This window comes from Eufriesea mexicana, unplaced genomic scaffold (genome assembly GCF_001483705.2).
Source record: "Eufriesea mexicana isolate 0111107269 unplaced genomic scaffold, ASM148370v2 scaffold4331, whole genome shotgun sequence".
NCBI classification, from domain to species: Eukaryota; Metazoa; Arthropoda; class Insecta; order Hymenoptera; family Apidae; genus Eufriesea; species Eufriesea mexicana.
Window position 1 is genome coordinate 117,364 of NW_016912318.1, and position 24,268 is coordinate 141,631.

The following is a 24,268-nucleotide window of genomic DNA, read 5'->3' on the forward strand; positions in this document are numbered from 1 at the left end:
AGTAACGATCCCATGTCTACGCTATTACATCTGCTTTCATGTCACTGATTTTATGCCACTGCGTCAAACCAATTTACAGTCATGACACTTTCCATCAATATCGAAAGATTATGAAGCTTGTCATTTACAAAATTAATTAATCCCAGGGAACAGGGGACAGAAATTCATTTCAAGTACAAAAGAGAACGAAGAACTTCTAAGTCGAAATTTTAGAAGATTACAAAAGTGAAATTGTCAGGTTTAGCGACTGTGAAGACTCATTTATAGCTAGGTGGGAAACCCATCAGACCTACCAATCTACGATCAATCAGATCCATATAATTTCCAGGCTACTTCCTGCCAACTGTGCATAATGTCTGTCTCATAATCGAATTTAAATCAAAATTACGACTGTAAATCCTCCTTTGTAGCTATACAAGGAACCTGTCAGACCTATCACTCTATGATCAATCAGATCCATACAATTTTCAGACTACCTCTTGCCAACTCTGTATAGTGTTCGACTCGTGATGGAATTTAAATCAAAATTACTCAGTTTAGAGACTGTAAAGTCTCATCGATAGTTAGATGAGAAATCTATCAGACCCACCACTCGATGATCAATCAGATCCATGCAATTTTCAGGCTACCTTCTGCCAACTATGCATAGTATTTATTTCGTGATCAAATTTAAATCAAAATTACTCAGTTCAGAGACTGCGAAGTCCCATTTATAGCCAACTGTAAGTGAGAAACCTGTCAAACCTATTACGCTATGATCAATCAGATCCATGTAATTTTCAGGCTACCTTCTGCCAACCATGCATAGTATTTATCTCATTATTGAATTTAAATCAAAATTACGACTGTAAATCCTCCTTTGTAGCTATACAAGGAACCTGTCAGACCTATCACTCTATGATCAATCAGATCCATGTATTTTTCAGGCTACCTCCTGCCAACTATGCATAGTATTTATTTCGTGATCAAATTTAAATCAAAATTACTCAGTTCAGAGACTGCGAAGTCCCATTTATAGCCAACTGTAAGTGAGAAACCTGTCAAACCTATTACGCTATGATCAATCAGATCCATGTAATTTTCGGGCTACCTTCTGCCAACCATGCATAGTATTTATCTCATTATCGAATTTAAATCAAAATTACGACTGTAAATCCTCCTTTGTAGCTATACAAGGAACCTGTCAGACCTATCACTCTATGATCAATCAGATCCATGTATTTTTCAGGCTACCTCCTGCCAACTATGCATAGTATTTATTTCGTGATCAAATTTAAATCAAAATTACTCAGTTCAGAGACTGCGAAGTCCCATTTATAGCCAACTGTAAGTGAGAAACCTGTCAAACCTATTACGCTATGAGCAATCAGATCCATGTCCTTCCTAAGCTACTGCTTCGTAGCTCTGCACAGGGTCTGTCCGAAGATCGAATTCAACCTGGATGATCTTCCTCGCAACGAATTAATTCCCGACCCAGCAGAAACCGGCGATTTCCTCTGCCGGAAGTTCCAAGCTATCACATTTTATTCCGCCGTTCAGCCGCGGGGACAAACACTGGCGTCCACCGGTAATCGCATTATCGACCGGCTTGGACCGATGCACAGACCAATCCGGCGCATCGACGACATCATGGAGGCTAACCTAAAACTCGTTACACACTACCATCGGACGTACAACCGGCGTCAATTGATTCGTTCCACGTGTAAACACTCGTTTCAGTTTCATTTCACGTGCGCCACGGGCACCGCGGGAATATCAAGTCCTTTCGACCATCCACTCGACGCCGCGCGCGATATTTCCTCGATCCAGGATGGATCGAGGCTTCCACAGAAGCGTGCTCGCGCGATCGCCAGCTAGCGTGATGTCGGCTTATCGATCACGGTGATTAGTCCGAACCGCCAGCACAGGTTCGCCACTCTCCGATGGATGATAACGAGAAAACACGAGTGACAAGTCGTTGCTTCCAACCTGTTCTCGCGTGACCGTTCCTTGCCTTGCCAACCTGTTTGAGGACTATGCTCCGTTCAACGAGAACTGACAGCGAGTAGAAACTACGCGCGAATAGTGTGTGAACGGAAGAACAGAACTGGAACACCTTTTTCTGAGCTCTGCACATCAGGAAAGAGAGTATAAACTGATGACAGCATAGGACTTGCAAGAAAGTCCTCGAACCTCCTTCAAATAGAGATCCATCTATTGACAAGAGTTAGACTGATGCTGTGACATAACAGAAAAGAAATTTCTATTCCCAACAAAACGAAATCTATTTCAGAATTAGCACCTTTCGCTGTCATAGCTAGTTAGTGCCAACCGTGTCCAATACGACTCCGCCATCACTCAGCCCATTATAAGGGTAGTGAAATCTTTAGGCAAGAACGACGACGTATCGTGCAACCGATCTATCAACAGGACTTTTTAAGTCGTCTCACGCATGTGGCAACGAACAGTTGCCCACACGCGATGTCATTTAAACGTATCAAGACACATTCCGCGCCCCTATTCCGTCACGCTTCCTTTTTCCCTTCCTCCGTTACGGAATAAAGCAAAGCGAGACACCAAATGTAGCACGATCTCGCGCTATTTATAGGAAAATAATATCGCGAGGGTCACGAATGAAAAATTCGCAAGGGGTTTTGCGTAGCAGCTTTCAGCTCGCAATGACGTGTCAACACGCTTCGAATCGGGATCGTCGAGAACCTTGGAGGAAAAAGGAGCAGCACGGTGTTCCTTTAAAGAAGAAATCGGCTCCCTCGCGATCCAAGTTAGAGAGCGAACGCGACACGAGTGGAGGAATCGCTCCCAGAGGGGTGGTTCGTCCTTTTTAGCGAATCCGTGCGACGCCACGCACCCCTACTTCGTTACCCCGGGGTCGCTGAAGAGAAAAAGCTGCAACCGTTACGGGGAACTATCCAACCCTCCCCAAAGTGCTGTATCTGTGCTAAGTGGAAGTCGCCGAAGGTCTAGCTACTCCGAAGGTTGATCCTACCAGTTCCTGCTGTATATATGGTCACTAGAACTCGAGTGCTAAGTGAATCTTTGAAGATCCATGATAGTTCCAACGTGACCAACAGAGTTCAGTGATCTCTCGATATAGCTCGATGAATTCATGTCCAAGTGTATGTGTGACAGGTCCAAGTCTAAACACAGTTCCTAGATTTACTACTGCTCTAATTTCTCATATGAAATTGCAGCGTTTATGCAACCTGTTGTCAATATACCTTTGACAGAAGAACTGATGAAAATGAAATATTCTACTACCTGATTGGTAAACATTGTACTATAAAAGCTGACAGGAAAAGTAAAATGACTCGAAGTTTCTGACAGGTCATATTAAAAATTGCTCGGAGTGCAGAGAGCTAAAATGCATAGGGAACTATCCGTTGACAGTTGTACAGCAATGAAGTATATGAAGTCTATTGTCAATAAAGGATACAAATATATCGTTGAAGTGTAACGATGATGAGTGTGTAGTCTAAGCCAGCATCTGCACCGGCATTTGTTTTAATTTTTCCTTTTTCTCAGCGATATTACGAGCGTGACAGTTCAGTTCCTTGTCAAACCTCGTCACCACATCGCTTTATACAAAAATATATTTCTTTAGTTCAAACTGAATGAGTTTAATATAGTTTCCTACATATACTTATACAGATATAAAGGAACCTGCATGTCCTTGTCAATTGTAATAATGCTCTTCATACTGTACACTGTTTAAGATTGACAGTTTCTAGGAAACAGAGGGTCCTTATAAACTAAAACCCGAAGCAAGGCTGCCCAATATGGAAGGTCCACCAGACCTAAAGATCATTATTGACCTACAACATACCTGACACTATCCTTGCAAGCCTTATTACAACGACTATAATGTTCTAGGCACGCCTCTGTCAATGCAGAAAAGGAATGCCTAGATATAATTTCCATTGCTAGAGACATCGAGAGTCCCGAGTCAATGGGGGCCCAGTTCATGTCATTACGACCAGTCCATGTCATGATTCTCGGAGACGTTGACCACCGTGGGACAGAGCTTCCAAAGATAGGTACCGTGACAGCTACTAGCCCCCTTCGCTAGTGAAACTTGTATTAACAGGAAATAGTGCCTTCTTTCTTTAGCACCCACGATATCCCTTCGATTCGAATAGCTTCTAGAAACTGTAGAACGTGATCTGCCCACGGTCGCAATCTACCTAACCAAAGTCTACTCTTCGGAAGCTGGTCATAGATCCTGACCTAATCTACCATGCGTCGTTTCATTTTTCAAAGCTGAACGCTCCCGTTCGCACCTAAATATATACCCGGCACGGCTACCTCTGAGCACGGTACACGAGAGATAGCCTCTTAAAGATCAGCGACACGTTCAAGCTGTAATTCTCAGTGAATGTGGATTTCGCGAACTAGGCCCCATAGTTACGCCACTTTCATAACTCTTCCGTTTATTTCGGATCAAACACGTCGCGAACGATCGGCAAGGGTTCATTTATAATACACGGGACGTGGATACTCGGTATCGCGATAAGGGTGCCACGTGCACGGAATGCGGGGACGCAGTACCTAATCGATGGCAAAATAATAGCGAAGCCAGGGTACGCGCGGTTGCATGCACGCTTAGGAAGGAATCTGCGAGCTAAGACGGAGATCTAGCTACACGTATCAATTAGTGTACCGTGTCGGTGATGTCTGGTGGCTGTGTATTGCTGTTCGTGTCGCGCATGCTGTCAGAGGATATGTGTCGTTGTTCTTGTACCCCTGTCGATACCGTGCCGTTGCTTGTATCGTAGGACTGCTTAGACGTTACCTCATTCATGTAGGACACTTCCGATAACGGCACGTAGTAGTAGCCCAAGAAACGGTCCCACAGGAAACCCTTGCACCAGACCTCGACCAGGAGGCCCGTGTTCATGTCGTTCGTTTCGCTGTGGAGCAAACAGATCTCGTTATTAACCGGGGATAGGGATCTCCGATGATCTTGGATCATCTTGGGTAATCTTAGGCAACCTCGTGGACCCGAAATCAACTCGGCTATCGGCCAGTTAGCTACCCGATCAGGTATTCCGGGCCAGGGGTAGTTTAAACATTAGACTCGGAGGGAAACAATTCGTCGACTGACCGGGAAATTTAATTAGTTAGAACGGCAAACAGATGCTACGAATTCGAATCACGACTCGGACCCTGTCTTCCCTTTTTCCCTGTTTTTTCCACTTTTTCCAGGCAACGTTCGGGATTCAGGACCCCTGTCCTGTCACGAGGATTCGCGTTCCGGGGTATTTAACCACTCGCGCTACTAATAAACTCACGGTTGCGGTGCCGAGCGCTACAGTGTAGCACGCGCAAGGTGTCACATTGGCGCCGCGAGATACCGTGTCGATTCTGAAATATTTCCAAGATATCGATGACACTATGGAACGCCGTGCACGATTTTGTTGTTAGCCGACGTGCAGCCCACGTCATTTTCATTTCTGCGATAAATGCTTTTCAACGTGGTGTACACGTCGTTGGCGATTTTGGAACAAAAGCATCTCGACACGTGCGTGGCACGTCTTTCTAGCGCAAGTGGTTAAATATGGCCACGTAGGCTGTTAAATCGGTAGTTATTAGGTCTTGTTCCTCGAGGAAGAGGAAGTCTGGCCTCGGATACTAAATATGAACGACAGTGACTCGTTGTTACTTAATTAGAGCCCGGGATCGGCGAATAAGCGAGCGAAATTTATATAGCTGGAACCGGTCGATCCGATCAGCTGATTCTTCTCTCGCGCCCCTTGCATCGCGCGAATCGATGGGAAATATAAATAGACGTTTCGTAACGGCGTTATTAGCGTAATCGATACGGCTGCTCTAAATCCAGGCAAATTGATCGGTACATCGGCGAGATTCTTATTTTCGGCACGGGTTGTTTCGTCACGGGGTTAAATAAATACGATTTAAATGCGGCCCGGGACTCGCTGTAGATGGGCGTCAATGGGAAAGTAGGTTAAAGGTTCGCAACTTGGCAAGTGAGGATTTAACGGCGCCGGTAGGGATATTTCGGAAAGCTAAGATCCAAAATTCTCCTATTTTATAACGTCCCCGTTCGCGATTGTCCTCCTTATATATTTTAGACCCTCGATCAATAGCCGTGTCCCACCGTGTCGACCACTCGACGCGCTCTTATTTTCGCGTTAACAAACCCAAAGCTAAGCCAGAAGTCGCTCGAGGAGAGAAGGAACGGAGATGCGAACCAAGGCCGGTTTTATCGCGATTTTCCACGCGAAACGGAAGTGCAAGCATCGGCCGGCCCGCCGCCATTTTCTACCGGCTCCTTGCGCCGGAAGCACACGTTTCTTCCGTGCGTACGCGGGAATGCGGATCACGTTCGTAACGTTGCGTAACTTGGCACAACTTCATACACCTCGTTCCTCGCCGTCTTTGGAAGCCTACTCTGCGTACGTGATACATGTGTACTTTAACGAAATGGTAATTATTGTTGGATAAATATTTGATACATAATGTACATTATTTTAATACAATTTATTATTTCCGTTAATACAATTTATTAATTGATATTTTCCTTCTTTTTAAATGAAATATTTACGTACACGTTCTTGATTTGGAAAAAGGGGTGCAAACGCTGTATACTACGTATTCCATATTTCTAATATTATTTTAAATTGTTTTATTTAACTTGTAGAAATTAATATATTCGTATTTATTTATATGGAAATATGATTTGATATAATTATTTGTTTATCACTGTCTGTGTACACTATTGTATATTTAGGGGTGAAATTTAAAGTGCAAACGCTGTATACTACGTATTTCAAATTTTTAATATTATTTTAAATTGTTTTATTTAACTTGTAGAAATTAATATATTCGTATTTATTTATATGGAAATATGATTTGATATAATTATTTGTTTATCACTGTCTGTGTACACTATTGTATATTTAGGGGTGGAATTTAAAGTGCAAACGCTGTATACTACGTATTCCAAATTTTTAATATTATTTTAAATTGTTTTATTTAACTTGTAGAAATTAATATATTCGTATTTATTTATATGGAAATATGATTTGATATAATTATTTGTTTATCACTGTCTGTGTACACTATTGTATATTTAGGGGTGAAATTTAAAGTGTAAACACTGTATACTACGTATTCCAAATTTTTAATATTATTTTAAATTGTTTTATTTAACTTGTAGAAATTAATATATTCGTATTTATTTATATGGAAATATGATTTGATATAGTTATTTGATTAATTATCACTGTCTGTGTATACTATTGTGTATTTAGGTATGATACGATAGTGAATAGAGTTTCAAGTATTTTTTCACAAGGGAGATATTTGGATAACCTGTTGGACGGTATTACAATGGAAAAATGATGGAAAAGGCAGATACAAACACTGTGTAGATTATTCACAAGCGTCGATGAAAATAATTTGACAAACATTTTCTCTCGACAGAGATTTTGAATAAAAAATTCACGTGTTATTCCCGGTGAGATACAATTTCAGTGATATATTTTTATCTGTCAACGAAATTGCAGGAGAAAAACAACTCGAGAGTAATCTTATCGTCTCTTAAGAATTTCAAAAATGATCTAAAGATACACACGTTAAAAAATCACAGATAGACGTTAATTGATTCACAACTGTACCGTTGATAATCGGAATTTCAATTATTATTAACAATTGTATATTATTTTGATAACTTATGGCAATCCGAGACTTCTATCCTGGTCTTCAAAATAAATACAGCAATAAATAGATACGATTCCAATAGGATAGTTGATAATCAAAATTTTAATTATTATTAACAATTCTAAATTCTGATAACTTATGGCATCCTAAGACTTCTATTCTGGTCTTTAAAAATAAATAAATCTCCTGATCTTTACCAATAAATAGACACGACTGAAATAGGAGAGTTGATAACCAGAATTTTAATTACTATTAATAATTCTATATTTTGATAAATTATGGCAATCCGAGACCTCCATCCTGGCCTGCAAAATAGATACAGAAATAAATAGATACGACTATAACAAGATAGTTGATAATTAAAACTTTAATTATTATTAACAATTCTATATTTTGATAATTTATGGCAATCTAAGACCTCCATCCTGGTCTTTAAAATTAATACAGCAATAAATAAATACGATTCTAGTAGGATAGTTGATAATCAGAATTTTAATTATTATTAACAATTCTATATTTTTATAAATTATGGCAATCCAAGACCTCTATCTTGGTCTTCAAAATAAATACAGCAATAAATATATACGACTCCAATAAGATAGTTGATAATCAGAATTTTAATTATTATTAACAATTCTATACTTTGATAAATTATGACAACCTGAGACACTATCGTGGTCTTAAAAATAAATACAGTAATAAATATATACGACTCTAACAGGATAGATGATAATCAAAATTTTAATTATTATTAACAATTCTATATTTTGATAACTTATACCAACCTATGACAGCTATCCTGGGTTTCAAAATAAATACAGTAATGAATATATACGACTCTAACAGGATAGATGACAATCAGAATTTTAATTATTATTAACAATTCTATATTTTGATAACTTATGCCAACCCGTGACAGCTATCCTGGTCTTCAAAATAAATACAACAATAAATAGATATGAGTCTAACAGGATACTTGATAATCAGAATTTTAATTATTATTAACAATTCTATATTTTAATAGCTTATAACAACCCGAGACATCTATCCTAATCTCTAAAATAAGTACTACTCTAGCAGAATAGTTGATAATAAAAATTTTAATTATTATTAACAATTCTATATTGTAATAGCTTATAACAACCCGAGACATCTATCCTAATCTCTAAAATAAGTACTACTCTAGCAGAATAGTTGATAATAAAAATTTTAATTATTATTAACAATTCTATATTGTAATAGCTTATAACAACCCGAGACATCTATCCTAATCTCTAAAATAAGTACTACTCTAGCAGAATAGTTGATAATAAAAATTTTAATTATTATTAACAATTCTATATTTTAATAACTTATGGCAATCCCTATAGCAACCCCTATCCTGGTCCTCAAAATAAACACAGGAACGTCATCTGACTCTATCAGGATGACAGACACTACACATAAATTATTCCCATCAGTCAATCCTAAATGATCCAAAGCCAATCTTGCACAGCATCATATCAAATCTGATTTCCATACTACTATTCCAATGCAATTTTTATACTCGGAACGATGGCTCACCACGTTCCACGGTATTAATTCAAAATAGCCTATTAAAATCCTCAGAATCCGCATCAGAATTCAGCTTTAGCCCCGCGTCTCGCGCGAACTTATCCAATTTTCGCTTCTTTCAGCCATCAACGCGTTAACGAACGTGTCCGATTGTTCGCAGCCCCTGTCGCGATCCGAACTATTCAATGAATCTGCGCCGTGGTCTGCTTAACATCGAAAATAAAATCACGTCGCGGGTACTTTCATTGAGGAATCTAACCTGCCGGTGAATAAAGCGGACACGGGAGCAAGGGAGCAGGAAGAAAGCGCGAGAGAAAGAGGGTAGGTGGAAACCGGGCTAATAATAAAGAGCAGCCGCAAATACTCGAATATTACATCCACCATCGTCCCTTTTTATAAATAAGCAGATCATGCTACGCGTCGCATCGCCTGAGCCCGGGTACCAGTGATAATGTCGGAATGATAAAGCCGGCCGGGCAAAGGACGCGGAGGAAATTATTCCAAAGCGTAATTACACCGAGCAGGCCGGCAGAAAAGTCCACTTCTCTTCCGCAGAGAGATCGATACTCGAACGGGAAATATCACGGGGGGATGAAAGAGATAAGAACCGAATTGGAAGTAAAAAGCACGAGAGGGCGGAGGGGTGAAAGAGGGTGGAAAATCGAAATTAGCTAATCGCGAACGCGCAATTTCATTGTGCCCACTAGTCGACTATTTATACGTCAGCCACGGGTAGGATTATCCGTTAAGGGGGTTCGATAGTCGATCACGAAGACCCCAAGCGTTACCCAGGAGCAAACTCTGTAATGAGCGTAGCCCCATAACGCGCACACTCCGCACCACGTCGATTTCTCGCGGCCCTTGCCATTTTTATACAACCCTGCCTACCGTCGGGAACGAAAGAAATTGACCGCGATGAATCCTGAGCCAGATTTAAATTCGAAATTCGAAATCGTTCCTCTCTTTTATCCAAATCGTGGAATTGTTCTCACAGAATTCGTGGATTCCGCGTGATATCCCTTGGTAAATACGCGAATTTGAACGGGTACATTTGCTGATTTTAATGAGGAGGTTATACGCGGGTCGAATTGCTGGGTTCGAACTTAGGATGATACGTCCGTGGTCTCCGTTTCGAGAAATTTTAATTGAAACGTTAAACGAGTTATGGAACAGAAGATTTATGTATTTATTAGGAAGTAGATTGATAAAGACGAATCTTGTGTAGTCGAGAAATTGTGGAAATAGACGAGAAGCTAGTGAGCTAGCGAAAGGTTCAGCGCCAAGACGACTGTGCGCTTAACTCACTAGCGCCACCACAGCCCGTATCTCCCGAGCCCGTTCTCTACCCGCGACGCACATTCGTAAGTTACCTAAATGATCAATGAGCTTTAGAGAAATATAATTACAGTACAGTTTCCAAAGATGAACGTCGCCTAGAAAAATGGTATCAAGGATCTATCAGCATTTCTCTCAGCTTTGCGCTTAACTCACTAGCGCCACCACGGCTCGTATCTCCCGAGTCCGTTCTCTAACCAAAGAACCGCAAATTCGGTAATCTAGCCAGATAATCAATCAGTTTTAGAGAAATATAATTACAGTACAGTTTCCAAAGATGAATATCACCTAGGAAAGTGGTATCAAAGATCTCTCAGCGTTTCTCTCAGCTTTGAACACAAAATCACCTAGAACTGATGGATCATCCGAGTAACTGACGCGAGTATAAACTGTGAAAAGGGTGAAAGGGACTCGCCTGTCCCACGATATCGCGAGTAATTCAACAAATGCTGTACTCACAAAAGAAAGTCTTGCTCCCAGCATGGATTGGCCCCTTTCACCGTCACCGTAGTCGACTTCACGTTCTGCAGCTTCAGCGTTACGTAGGAGTTGAACTGCTCCGCTGAAATGGGTGGTGAATCGGTTCTGAATCGGCTCTGAATCCCGACGAATCCGTCGAGTTGTTCTCCAACGACGATCGTGGCGCAGGGGTCACTATAGACCCTCTCCGTAGGTTATGCGACTCTCATTGATCGCGCTAAGAGACGCGGCTCGTAAAAGAAATCTGTCCCGTGGAAATGGAAACGTTGACGATGATAAATAGACGCGGATAGCGTGCCTGGACCGAAAATTATTTACGACCCGATGAACCGGGATTTATTCCGCGCGGCCGATATATTAAACGCCACGCGAGCAAGTAACCAGGAAGCAGGTATCCCCAGGAAACGCGTAGGTCGATAGCGTAGGTCGCGATGAAAAACTGATCATTCCTGAGCCTAGTCTGAGAGCACAGTGGACACTTTCGTCGAGGCAAATGAACCGGATCAGCTCGGTAGTTGATCCCTCGTTAATCCACATTGTACCTTGCTCGGTATCAAAGGATCGCGCGAGACTGGTTCGAGAAAAATCCTAACAAATTACATTTTTCCTCCCGGTTTCCTATCTATATTCCTCTAACGTCGTTATTCGAACGCCAGATTGGACCGGGACGTGAGTACGTTTAATTAAAAAAATCCTTTAATTACCGGAGCTGAAAAGCGAGTTGGACCGGGGAAAAATAGTAAAATATTTTGCACGTGGTCGAGGACCAGCGGCGTAGGTGGAACGTCAGCTAGCCCTACGCCATGGGACAATTAAAAAGTTATTTACGGAAAACTGGCCGAGGACTTTCGAGTGTTCTTCCGTGCATAATTAAAGAGAAGCAGACTATTATCGTACGCGGCGATATTTCGCCGATAACCTCTCGAGGCCTGACCCGTCTAACAACCCATGGCGACCGGGAACATCCGATGTCGAATCGATAACAGACCGGGACCCAGCCGGATATATAGAATCGTGACATTCTTCCGAGGCAAGTCCGATCGGTTCTCAATTTACCAAGGATACGGACGGTCTTTCGACCCTGCCGCGTGTCTGGAAAACAGCGCAGACCGACCGTAAAGCTCCATAAGCTCTCGCCCGCGTTGTCGGCGCCCGGGTACACATTCCGGCTGCAAGCTCTCGATAACCGGCGAAAAAAACCTCCTCGTCGCGACTTTACGACGCTCGATGCCCGTCCCCAATGCGACTAAACTACCACATTTGCTGGCAAACGTGATGACATTCTTTCCATAAACGAGAGCACAACGATAACACCGAGCTCTCCGAGTCTACACCCCTAACCGATGGACACTGGTGATCATCAAGAGACTAGGAAACGGGTAGTACAAATTATTCCGAGTAAACAGCTTAGCCCTTTGGCCTACAACCACGTGTCAGGCTCGTGATCAGGCTTTCGAGCCAAAATTGTTTATCACGAGCCTGGTCCGTGGTACATCGATCGGGTCGAACTTGATTATCACGAGTCTGACACGTGGTACATCGGTCGGGTCGAACTTGATTATCACGAGTCTGACACGTGATACGTCGGTCGGGCCAAATACGAACACCACGTGTCACACCCGTGCTTTGTTGATGTGTACCATGTAAGTCGTGTGCGATTGGTGCAACTTAAGACTGATTTGCCTATCCATGGAATGGCTCGAAGGGGTTAATCGATATATTACGCATCGCTCATAAGTTTTCTCGTATTTCACGCGCGAAATCATCTGTTATGGACCTTAGATGTCAACACACTGTCATGTCAAAAGGTACGATCCCTGGCGTATATCTTAGAGATTTCTATGCAATACGCAATGTGTTAATTTCGTCGAATCGTTGATTTGCAGATTGCTTCAACAGTAGTCGTGAGACTACACCTAACCTTTGTGAAGAATATAGGTTATGTGAGGGGTTGTTGTCAACTAGATTGTTGATGTCAACTGGTCGCAGGTATCCTCGATGTGACGGTGGTGCTAGAAGGGAACCAAAGGGTAAGGATAGGATGCTTTTAGTCCTGGAACTGCTAGTGGACTCATCGGTAAGACTACCTAGCAGACCCTGCCTTAGACAGGGATCCTATTGGAGGGTTTGAAAATTACCCAGAACTTGGGAGAAAGTCCTATCACCACCTTCAACTAGGAATCCGTCTATTGACGAGATTGAGAATGACACCACTACAGTTGTACCGTGAGGAATGCTCACAAAGAGGAACATTCACATTTGCATCATCAATGATCATTTAATAGCGGCTAAATATAATCGCAGCTGAGCGGATTACTGACGAAGATCGCAAAGGTGTCACCTAAACGAGGCACACATAGGAGCCTAACAATCGAAGCTCTTGTTACCGCCTTGTTTCATCCGAAATCGTCGGATTGCCAGCAGCAGCGCGTCACCCGCCACTGACGAAGAATGCTTCAGCCTGATTTGCATGATACATCGCCTGTGATCGCGAGGTTCTAAACAATTCCTCGTGGTCGTACATCCGTGCAAACGTAAGGCTGCCTCCTTAATTCGAGAGGCAGAAAAAGCGCTTGCACTCGGTTATTTAAATACCTGCATACATTAGCATAGTTTCGGGTCGTTCACGCTGCGAGCTAGCGACGGAACGCTGTTTGAAAATTCGATCCGCGGATGGGAGGCACCGATAAGCGGGATGAAAATTCGAGACGCCAGCAGTGCTAGTCGGATCTCGATAACTGGTCAAAGACTGGACTCGGGGTTCCAGACGCGACACAAAGGACACAGACGACCCGAAGGGACGGGGACAATGAACTCTCGCGGAGCTGATACTTGCGTTTCAAGATTCATGGCACGGAGCATAGTCAACCATAGTGTACGAGACACGGAATAGGTCTTCTTGGATTCTTCGAGACTCGTATCAGACAATTCTGACGAGACGGGATTGAAATGGCCTGGGACCCGTGCAACTGCACACAGAGATTTAGGCCTCTGCAAGGAGAGTGTCCTCCATATTGAGATGTGGGACAGGGATGAATCGAAACTCGTCAAACAAGTAATAAATGAAGCATTGGAAGCCTCGCAAACGATTGAGCTAATCGTGCAACCTCGTAGAACTGAGCTAAGACAATATCTGACTGAGACATCTAGCTAGCATCTAGCTACATCTAGCTAAGACAATATCTGGAGCCCAAGATCACCTTGGCTTCAGAGATCACGCGGTCCCCTGGGTCGTTTCGAGCCGGGATCCATTTGGTTCGAGAGTCCACTTACACCCGAGGCACATATCGGGGACCTATTTGGTTCAAGAGTCCACTCGTCATCAGGAACACGTGATCCCTGAGTCCACTCGTACCGAGGGTTGAATTTCATGGATCGCTTAATCGACGGGTTCGTTTGGTATCGGTGATCGGGGATTCTACTCGCAAATGAACAGCGTTCAATTTCATGGATCGCTTAATCGACGGGTTCGTTTGGTATCGGTGATCGGGGATTCTACTCGCAATCGAAGATCACGTTCGTCTTAACATTGGTCTCGTGAGCCAGCAAGCTTGAGACCCAAGAACTGCAGCGACTGAGCCGAAGGTAAGTGGACCTGTACGGATTGGACCCTTGGATTAAATGGACCCAATGGTCAAGTGACACCTCGGTGTGATCGAACCCTGTGGACGAAGTGGTTCCTCGGGGTAGAAGAACTCTGCAGACGAGCGAACCCTCGTGCAGAGAGACTCTGGAATCGAGTGGTCCCTTGGGCTAAGGAGACCTTGACGCCGAGTGCGACAAGGTGCCAAGTTACTCCTGGCGTATCGAGTGGATCCTAAGGGGAAGGACCCGAGTACCTAAGGCGACCCTGAAATCTCGGTGACCTCCGTGTCGCAGTATCGTCCCAGGCTAATGCATCAGAGATGCAGGCAGGTGCAAGCAGCGTCTATGCGCAATACAGAGCGACCAGAGTCACGCCTATTTGCCTCTATGGTGCAACGTTCCTTTTGCCTTGGTCCTCGCACGGTGTACACTCTTTTTATTATTTCCAACTTTTCGAATATTCGACATATTACGTCGCTCTGACCTATTTCGGTACCATGTTCACGCAACTTTGGGTACCAACTGCGTCTTATGAGACTTTTTGCTACGTACCAAGGGGTTTAGGACTTGTCCGATTTTCATTCGGGTTTAAGTTCAGGCTACGAATTTTCTGAATTGTTGATTCGCGAAAATTCGAATTCCAATTCTTCTTTTTTCTTTCGATTATATAATGATAATGTAAAATTGAATTTTAAATTCAGGTATCCCTTTTTTGAACCGTTATATCGCGAAGCTTGTAATTCCAAATTTCCTCTTTTTTCAATTACGTTGTGATAATGTAAATTGCGAATTTTAAATTCAGATTTCCCTTTTTATTTCGGGAAACTTGTAATTCCAGATTTATTTTTCTTTAATTACGATATGATAATATAAATTGCGAATTTTAAATTCAGGTATCTGTTTTTAAACCGATATATCGCGAAGCTTGTAATTCCAAATTTCCAATTTTTTCAATTACGTTGTGATAATGTAAATTGCGAATTTTAATTTCAGATTTCCCTTTTTAAATTTCCCTTTTTATTTCGGGAAACTTGTAATTCCAGATTTCTTTTTCTTTAATTATAATATGATAATGTAAATTGCGAATTTTAAATTTAGATTTCCTTTCTTTAGATTTTCTTTTTTAATATCGCGAAGCTTGTAATTCCAAATTTCCTCTTTTTCCAATTACGTTGTGATAATGTAAATTGCGAATTTTAAATTCAGGTATCCCTTTTTAAACCGTTATATCGCGAAGCTTGTAATTCCAAATTTTCTCTTTTTTCAATTACGTTGTGATAATGTAAATTGCGAATTTTAATTTCAGATTTCCCTTTTTAAATTTCCCTTTTTATTTCGGGAAACTTGTAATTCCAGATTTCTTTTTCTTTAATTATAATATAATAATGTAAATTGCGAATTTTAAATTTAGATTTCCTTTCTTTAGATTTTCTTTTTTAACATCGCGAAGCTTGTAATTCGAGATTTTTTTTTCAATTACGTATCTAATTCGAGATTGTTTTTTTAATTATGTAATGATGATGTATTCTTGTTGTTTCGATGCGAATGAATTTGGTACCAACTAGGTTTAGAAATAGCTTTCTTGATTAGTATGACACTGTTTGTTCCATATTATTCGAACTTAATTCGTTTTTAAGTTTAATTTTTCGTTTTTGGGACGACGAGAGTCGTAAATAATAGAAACAATAAATTATGCTTCGTTCTTTCGACGTAAACAACGCTGCCTGCACCTGGTTCGATTTTAATTGAATTTCATCTTCTTTTTGGGAGCTATATTTATACAGCTGCACACAGGGGAACTTTCGATCCCACTTTACCTCGAATTACAAAACCGACAATGTATTTTACGGTATTATTATTCTCATTGCGAGCAAAATCAATTAACCCAAGTACACTGTTATAGGATAACGCTATCGTGCGTGTTTCTCTGTGAAACTATGTTGAATTTCCACGTCATGAAAGTATGAATACATTTATATGCCCGATACGTTGTTGCTTATCTGGAAAATCAATCGACACGATCGAATGCGACTATCGACACGACACAACTAAGAATTCGCTATATCGGTCTACCCACAGTCACGAATGACGAACAAATAGCTCCTCGCATCGAAATTGCACGGTTAATATAGAACAAAATAAAAGCGACTCCAGAGAACCGAAGATAATAGAAAATTAATTATATATATAAACTAAGTGACCGCGGTAATTAATTGACCAGTTAGTGAAAAATAATTGATGTCGAATTTTTAATAAAAAAGAACAGAAGAAAAACGACGCCAAGAAAAGAATGGAACAACGAAAGATACTGAAAAATTAATTAATATAAAAATGGCGAAGAAAACTGACCAAATAGCTGACCAAAGTAACAATTTACGGCCGATTTTTGAATAGAAAAAGGAAAAATAAAAGGGAAATGACTTCAAGAAAAGAAGAATCGAATAACAGAAAATACTGAAAAATTATTTATATATATATAAGTTAATTTAACAAATAGTTGACAAAAGTGACAAACAATAGGGACCGAATTTTGAATAAAAGGAGGAAAAAGAAAAGGAAAACTACCTCAAGAAAAAAAGAAAAAAGAAATAAATAGAATAATAGAAGATATTACAAAATTAATTATATACAGATGTAGATATTAATGTACAAAAATATCTTGAATTTAAATAAAAACGACCAAAAGGAATGAAAAGAGGAAAAAGAAAAGGGAAACTACCCCAAGGAAAAGAAAAAGAAAAATAATAGAATAATATAAGATATTACAAAATTAATTATATAATATAGATATACATATTAATTAACAAAAATATCGCGAAGTCAATTAACGAAATTGTTGACCAAAAAGACAAATTTTAAATAAAAAAGACCAAAAGGGATGAAAAGAGAGAAAAGAAAAGGGAAACTACCCCAAGAAAGAAAAAGGAAAAAATAGAATAATAGAAGATATTACAAAATTAATTATTTAAATAATAAAATAATTAAATAACTGAATACTTAAATAATTAATCATTTAAGAAATTAAACAAATAAATACGCATATTAATTAACAAAAATATCGCGAAGTGAACTAACGAAATAGTTGACCAAAATGATAAACTTTAAATAAGAACGACCAAAACGAAAACGACTGCGAGAAAAGAAGATCGAAAGAATGGAAAACACCGAAAAATGTATTAACAGAAAAATGTCCAAATAAGTTGATCAAACAATTGACCAAATGGACAAACAACTGATGCCGAATTTTTAATGAAAAGCGACCGAAAGGAAAATCTTTTGTAAGAAAAGAATATCGAAGGAACAAAAGATACAGAAAAATGAATGAACAGAAAAATGTCGATGTCAGCTGACCAAATGGTTGACCAAATTGACAAATAAGATTGGACGGGGAATTTTGAATAAAAAATTTGGGAACGTCACGGCCGTTTAACCCACATATGCCAGGTTTAGCATCAGCCCCGACAAATCCGATCTACACCCCTCACGTAAAACTGCGCGCAAACGCGGATCGCCTGGTACACAGCCGTCACACTCGAGTGTATCTCGAAAACACATCCTGCCCTGTTCAGCAGCGGCAGCACACGTGGCCGTGATTCGCGGGACACAAAAAGACGCGCGATACGAACGCGAAGTCACTGAAAGTCTCGAGGCCTTTATCTGTGACGGGAGAATGGCGTGAAGCGGCGCGGTGGCGGTAAACCAGGCAGACGTAACAGGAAATTACCACGATCTGAAAAGTTTAAACGCTAACAGGCCGTACAAAGGACCGTCCGTTGTTCGTGCAAGTTGTCTCGCTCTAAGTATCGCGCGACGCCAGAAATTACCGGCGCGCACCGGCAGCGGAATAGTTAACGCCAGAGTCGCCGCGCTGATGAATCGTTTCGCGGTTAAAATAAAACCAGAAGCGGCTTTCACGACCGACGTACGTCTGAACTGACCCGCTTCCACGCGATATCGCGAGCGCGGGAGATTTTTTCCAACCGGGGAAATGGAACGATCCCGCCGTCGGATAATAAATTTCCGCGTACTCCCGGCCTCTCTGCTCTGGGGTATTTTCAACGAATCGCGTGACTCCCGCCGACCCCTGCTGACGTACGTCACAGTCATTAGCGTTTCCAGCGAAGTCCAAAGCTTTTCTCGGAATCTCAGCCGAGGGGGGTACCCCGTCGACGTCACGAGCGAGCGAGCAGAAATCGCGCAAGATCAAGGGCACCGAAAGGCACCGTAGGGTACCACAGGGCACCGAAGAGCTAATGCTGGTCGACGGAGGGTACCGTAAGGCGCCGAAGAGTTACCGTAGGGCACCGGAGAGTTACCGTAGGGTACCGGTAAATTACCACAGGGCGCCAAAGAGTTACCACAGGGCACCGAAAGTTACCGTAGGGCACCACAGGGCACCACAGGGCACCGGAGAGTTACCGCAGTGCACCAGAGGGTACCCTAGAGTACCGGAGAGTTACCACAGGGCATCGAACGGTACCGCAGGGTACCGGTGAATTACCACAGGGCACCGAAAGTTACCGTAGGGCACCGGAGAGTTACCGCAGGGCCCCGAAAGTTACCGTAGGGCACCACAAGGCATCGGAGATTTACCGCAGTGCACCAGAGGGTATCCTAGAGTACCGAAGTGTTACCACAGGGCACCGAAAGTTACCGTAGGGCACCGGAGAGTTACCGCGGGGCACCGAAATTTATCGTAGGGCACCGCAGAGCACCGGGGGATTACCGCAAGGCGCCGAAGGGTACTCTAGGCCATCGAGGAATACCGCAGGGCACCGTAGGGCACCGGAGGATTGTTAAAGGGCACCGGAGGATACCCTAAGCCACCGGTGACTATCGCAGAGCATCGGAGGGTACCATAGAATACCACAGAGCAGGGCATCGGAAGGTCCTACCGAGAGGCTAACCGATCCTCGAAGATCGGCAAGTACTAGCCTGACACGATTCGGGTCCAGAAGTGAACTGGAGCATGGTTTATTTGCGCGAGGCAAACATCGGTAAAAATAGGGGCGGTTTCTAGGAGAGACTGGCATCCGCAACGTGGCGTCGTCGCGATGGATCTGCCGTGGAAAAATTATTTCGGCATGAACAGAACATCGCGATATTCCGGTTGAGAAGTCGCATAACCTTTAGCTTGGAACGCTTCCAATCGGAGTGCAACAAATTTTACGCGGCACCCAGAACTGGAGCGTGAGTAAGGACTCGGTCTCGCCGTGGTATCGCCTCGATTTCAATTTTCGCCACGATCTCGATCGCGGTTCCCGAATCCCGGTGATTCCTGCGTCACGATCGCGCACGCAGATTCATCTGATTCAGGGATCGGTCGATGCAACGATTTTTCCGTTGCCCGTTCCTTGGATCCCTGGCTCTGCGCTCCGCGCACTCTGGTCCCGCTGCGTCACTGGATACCAACCTTCCTCGCAGACGAACCGCGCCTTCTTCACTGCAACAGAGAAAAGGAAGATCGGATAAATCGGCGGCCATCGTTGGATCTCGTTTACGCGACGAGAGACGGTATTAACGGCCCTCGCAGACCGCTTAATTTCGCTAAATCAACGTATCAACTGCGTGCAGTCCGAGCACGTCCATAAATGGAATTAAACCGCGCTGGTTCGATTAAAAGCACACGCACGCGGCCGGATTTTCGGGATAATTAAAACGAAACTGGGTTATTCCGCTTATTTGTCTTGACGCGAACGAGCCGATGGGTAATTCCCATTCGCCTGAGACAGAGATCACCGATCCAGCGGGGGTACCGTGTAACTCGAAAGGGTAAATAACGTGTTTGCGCAACGCCATTCGCGTATTCATCGTCGGGGATAATTCCACCTTTTTGTCCCAGCTTAATTGATAATTCCGTTATTACCGAAAATCTTCCCGATACACTCATCACGTGACTCCCATTGCCTTAAATTAACGCGCAATAAATTTGTCATCGAGATATACAGTTATTCGAACTTATATATATATAAGCCGTTCCCTGCACAGATCGATTAATTCCACTTTTTGAAAAATCTTAAATTTAAGTATCAAAGCACTTGATATAGTCATAACTACATCATTTTATTGCATTTCTACACTTTTTGAGGTTAATCAATTTGTGCAGTAAACGGCTCATATAGGAAATACAGTAACTCAAAATGCACCCGCGATGAAGTATCCGATTCTGCGCCAAAAACTGCGTCGAAAGTATCCTTTGCCATTTTTCCATACGCGGCTCCGTTTTCGAGAAAATTCGCCTTGAATATTCGTGGGTTTGCGGTCAGCGCGTGTCGGCCATATTGGCGAACAGAACAGCGACCCCTGTCGATTAGGAGGGAAACGATAGTACCGACGCGTAGCGCGATAATCCGTTCCAAGTACATTCGTCAACGCGAACACGGATACCGGGACTGTAGCAAAAATGCAACGTGAAAACGCTAGCTACGCGCGCACAATTTCAAAGCCGATTTCCACGAAAACGGGGCGTCCTAGGGAAAAATTTGATCGCACCTTTTCGACTGGCTTTTCAACGCGGAATCGCTCTGATAGCGGGAAAAATAGTCGGCCACTTTTATATAGAAGACACGCGCGCGGAAATTGACGCCGGCGTATGGCGGATTCGATTTCGACGTTGCACGATTTTCCATTGAGCATCCACTATCTGAATAAATCAATTCGCCGCAATTCACGTGTGACACTTCAACGACAATGAGCCTGCCTTGAAACGGCGTCCGTGTATGCGTTTACCGGACAGATAGCACCGCATACGCGCGCATGCACGCGCTGCTCGATCAAACTGTGCTCGAACACGAGGAGGGAATTGAATTTCTTCCGGTGGAAGGCATCGGTAACGACATATAAAACGCAAGCACGGCCAACTGCACCCCCGCAACGCAGATAAAAAGGGGGTGTCAGCGGCCGGCTGACCGGGATTATAATTATTATCGCGTTCCACGGCCATCTGAAAAATAATTAATCGAGGCGAGCCTCGAAGAGAAAATTATGTCTTCGACCCGATATTCGAGTACCGTTTGCTTGGATACGGTAATTGCTGCTCCGGAGCTTGCTTCTTCGTAGATGCACCGTGCTCCCTGGTGTATCCATACCTTCCATTCCGCTCGTGATTTCCTCGTGATTTTCTCGGGGATCGATGTAATGGTCGTGAAGGAAAAAATGGTTACGATTCAGGGGTATTTACTTTCTTCCATGGCCGTTTTTCCCTGTCGATCGTCACGCGGATATCCAATGATCTCGTGCAGTATCGATATCAGGGACTTCTTGCGCGAGTCTGCGAGAAATTTCGAGATTCCGACGAGTTGCGAGAATTTGTAAATTGAAGAATCGAAAATTGAGAATTTATTTATGTAGAGATATGGTTTCGATTAGTATAAAGGTGTTATATAATGGTGTTATTGCTTTCAGTATATATTTAATTACGAGCTAAGAGACTAAAGTGAGTTACAAGCTAAAGGACTATCGAAATATTCACACTCGCACTAGCTTCACACTTCTTCTATATGTTCTCACGCAGAACTGTCTTTCACGCTTCTTCTGTTTGTTCACCCGCAGAACTGTCCCCCGACAGCCCTTGCACTCTCATTTTAACCATGCATGTCGGATAAGAATTTAAAAATCGGAAAATTTTTGATATTTTTCGCGAAATTTAGAGAGAGTAGTGGGAAATCGGTTAAGGATATGGATCTTGATTTCGAGAACCGAAATCCTGCAAAGTTTCGAATTTAGGATTCGAGAATTTCGAAATTAGGTTACGAACCACCCCCCAATGTCTACAGTCGCTCGCGAAAATTATGGAGCAACTTGGCGAATTATTGCTAAATTAAATACTCGAAGCTTTGAACATTTTATTACGCACGAAGTAGCGCACGTGTCTTGGAAATGCACAGGGAAAATTATGAAAAAATCCGACGTCGAGTACAGAATTCGTTAAAGATTGAATACGAGCATATCATTTATGGAAATCGACAAAGGTATTCAAATATGCAGAGCATATATAAATAATCTAAATACTTCGGATACTCTCGTTCGTATTTAATCTTCCACGAATTCTTCGATATTTTCCAGATTTTTCCCAATTTTTCCAGCGTGCCCCCGATTTTTATATCTCACTCCGCACACCCTATTTTGGAAATTTATTCAACCCCTTGCACCTGGAGAAAGTATTGCGACATGTATAAATAATTAGAATAATTTAGATAATCCCGTTTGTATTTAATTTTCCACGAATTCTTCGACATTTTCCAGATTTTTCCCAATTTTTCCAGCGTGCCCCCTATTTTTATATCTCACTCCGCACACCCTATTTTGGAAATTTATTAGATCCCTTGCACCTGGAGAAAGTTTCGCGACATATATAAATAATTTGAATAATTTAGATAATTTCGTTTGTATTTAATTTTCCACGAATTCTTCGATATTTGTCAGATTTTTCCCAATTTTCCCAGCGTGCCCCCGATTTTTATATTTCACTCGATACACCCTACTTTTGAAAATTTATGAGACCCCTTGCACCTGAAGAAAGTTTTGCGACATATATAAATAATTAGGAATAATTTAGATAATCTCGTTCGTATTTAATTTTCCAAGAATTCTTCGATATTTGTCAAATTTTTCCTAATTTCCCCAGCGTGCCCCCGATTTTTATATTTCACTCGACACACCCTATTTTGAAAATTTATTCAATATAAATTTATTCCCTGCAGCTAGAAAATATTTTTTCGACTCAGAACCGAGTTTCATCTTAAAAAGGTAAATATCCTTGGATTTATCTGCATGCAACATTCCCCCTCCCCATCGAGAGGAATAAAATAGGATAACAATTGCACGTGATATTTTGCAAAGGTTAAGTGCTCGTAAAGCTGTTCGAATCCTCTCGTAAACGACAGTTCAAAATCATTATACTAAACGTATTCCAGAAATATACTATACTTCCTTCTCTTAGTCACGTTGTTTCCTCAATTAGGCTATTGGAAATACGGTTTTCCAATTACTGTCTGTAATATGTTCATACGACGAAGGTGATTTATATGAAGAGTGATCTCTGATTGAACTTTGAAGAACACCTACACGGAAGCCTACGCTTTCCTACGCTCTCATGCTGCTCGCTATATACCTAGCAGTAGGCGTAAAAGTTAGGGTAGCATACCCCAGCTCGTTTCCTACCTGTTGAAAACGAGCCGGTGTAACGAAGCGGACTGGACGTAATAGTTAACAAACAAACACAGCTGTCTTCCCGGACATAAAGATTGCCGAGATTACGCTCGCGTATGCTATAATCGAATCAGGAAGCTTCGTAAATTAAGCAGAGGGATCGACTACCACCTGACGCCATTACGTTGACATTTATTTACGATAAAGATATATTTATGATAGTATTTTTAAACCTTTTCTTGAGAATTGCAATTTTGAACTTGCTAACTTGACCGATCTATGCGATGTGTGTATGTGATGTGTGCTAACTCGCGTGTATGACACTTTGTCATTAGGAGAGAGGGGTTCGAGCACTTCCTATGTGATCACTATCGTGAACCATTCGTTGAATTTTACTTTCCTCATGTTGATCATTGAAACTGAAGTAATTGCGATTTATTGGCAAGTAACGTGTGCATATTACAGGTATATATATACAGGAATG

The 24,268-nt window shown here is 42.0% G+C and overlaps 1 protein-coding gene across 1 annotated transcript in view; it reads right to left on the minus strand.

The window, feature by feature from the left end:
• LOC108551498 (rac guanine nucleotide exchange factor JJ) overlaps window positions 1–24,268 on the minus strand; it is a 158,017-nt gene that overhangs the window by 93,718 nt on the left and 40,031 nt on the right. Inside the window, exons 2-4 of the mRNA XM_017905694.1 lie at window positions 20,048–20,077; window positions 11,029–11,131; window positions 4,658–4,907 (exon numbers count right to left, since the gene is read on the minus strand). Coding sequence (XP_017761183.1) covers window positions 4,658–4,907; window positions 11,029–11,131; window positions 20,048–20,077 — 383 coding nt within the window. The remainder of the gene's footprint in view (window positions 1–4,657; window positions 4,908–11,028; window positions 11,132–20,047; window positions 20,078–24,268) is intronic.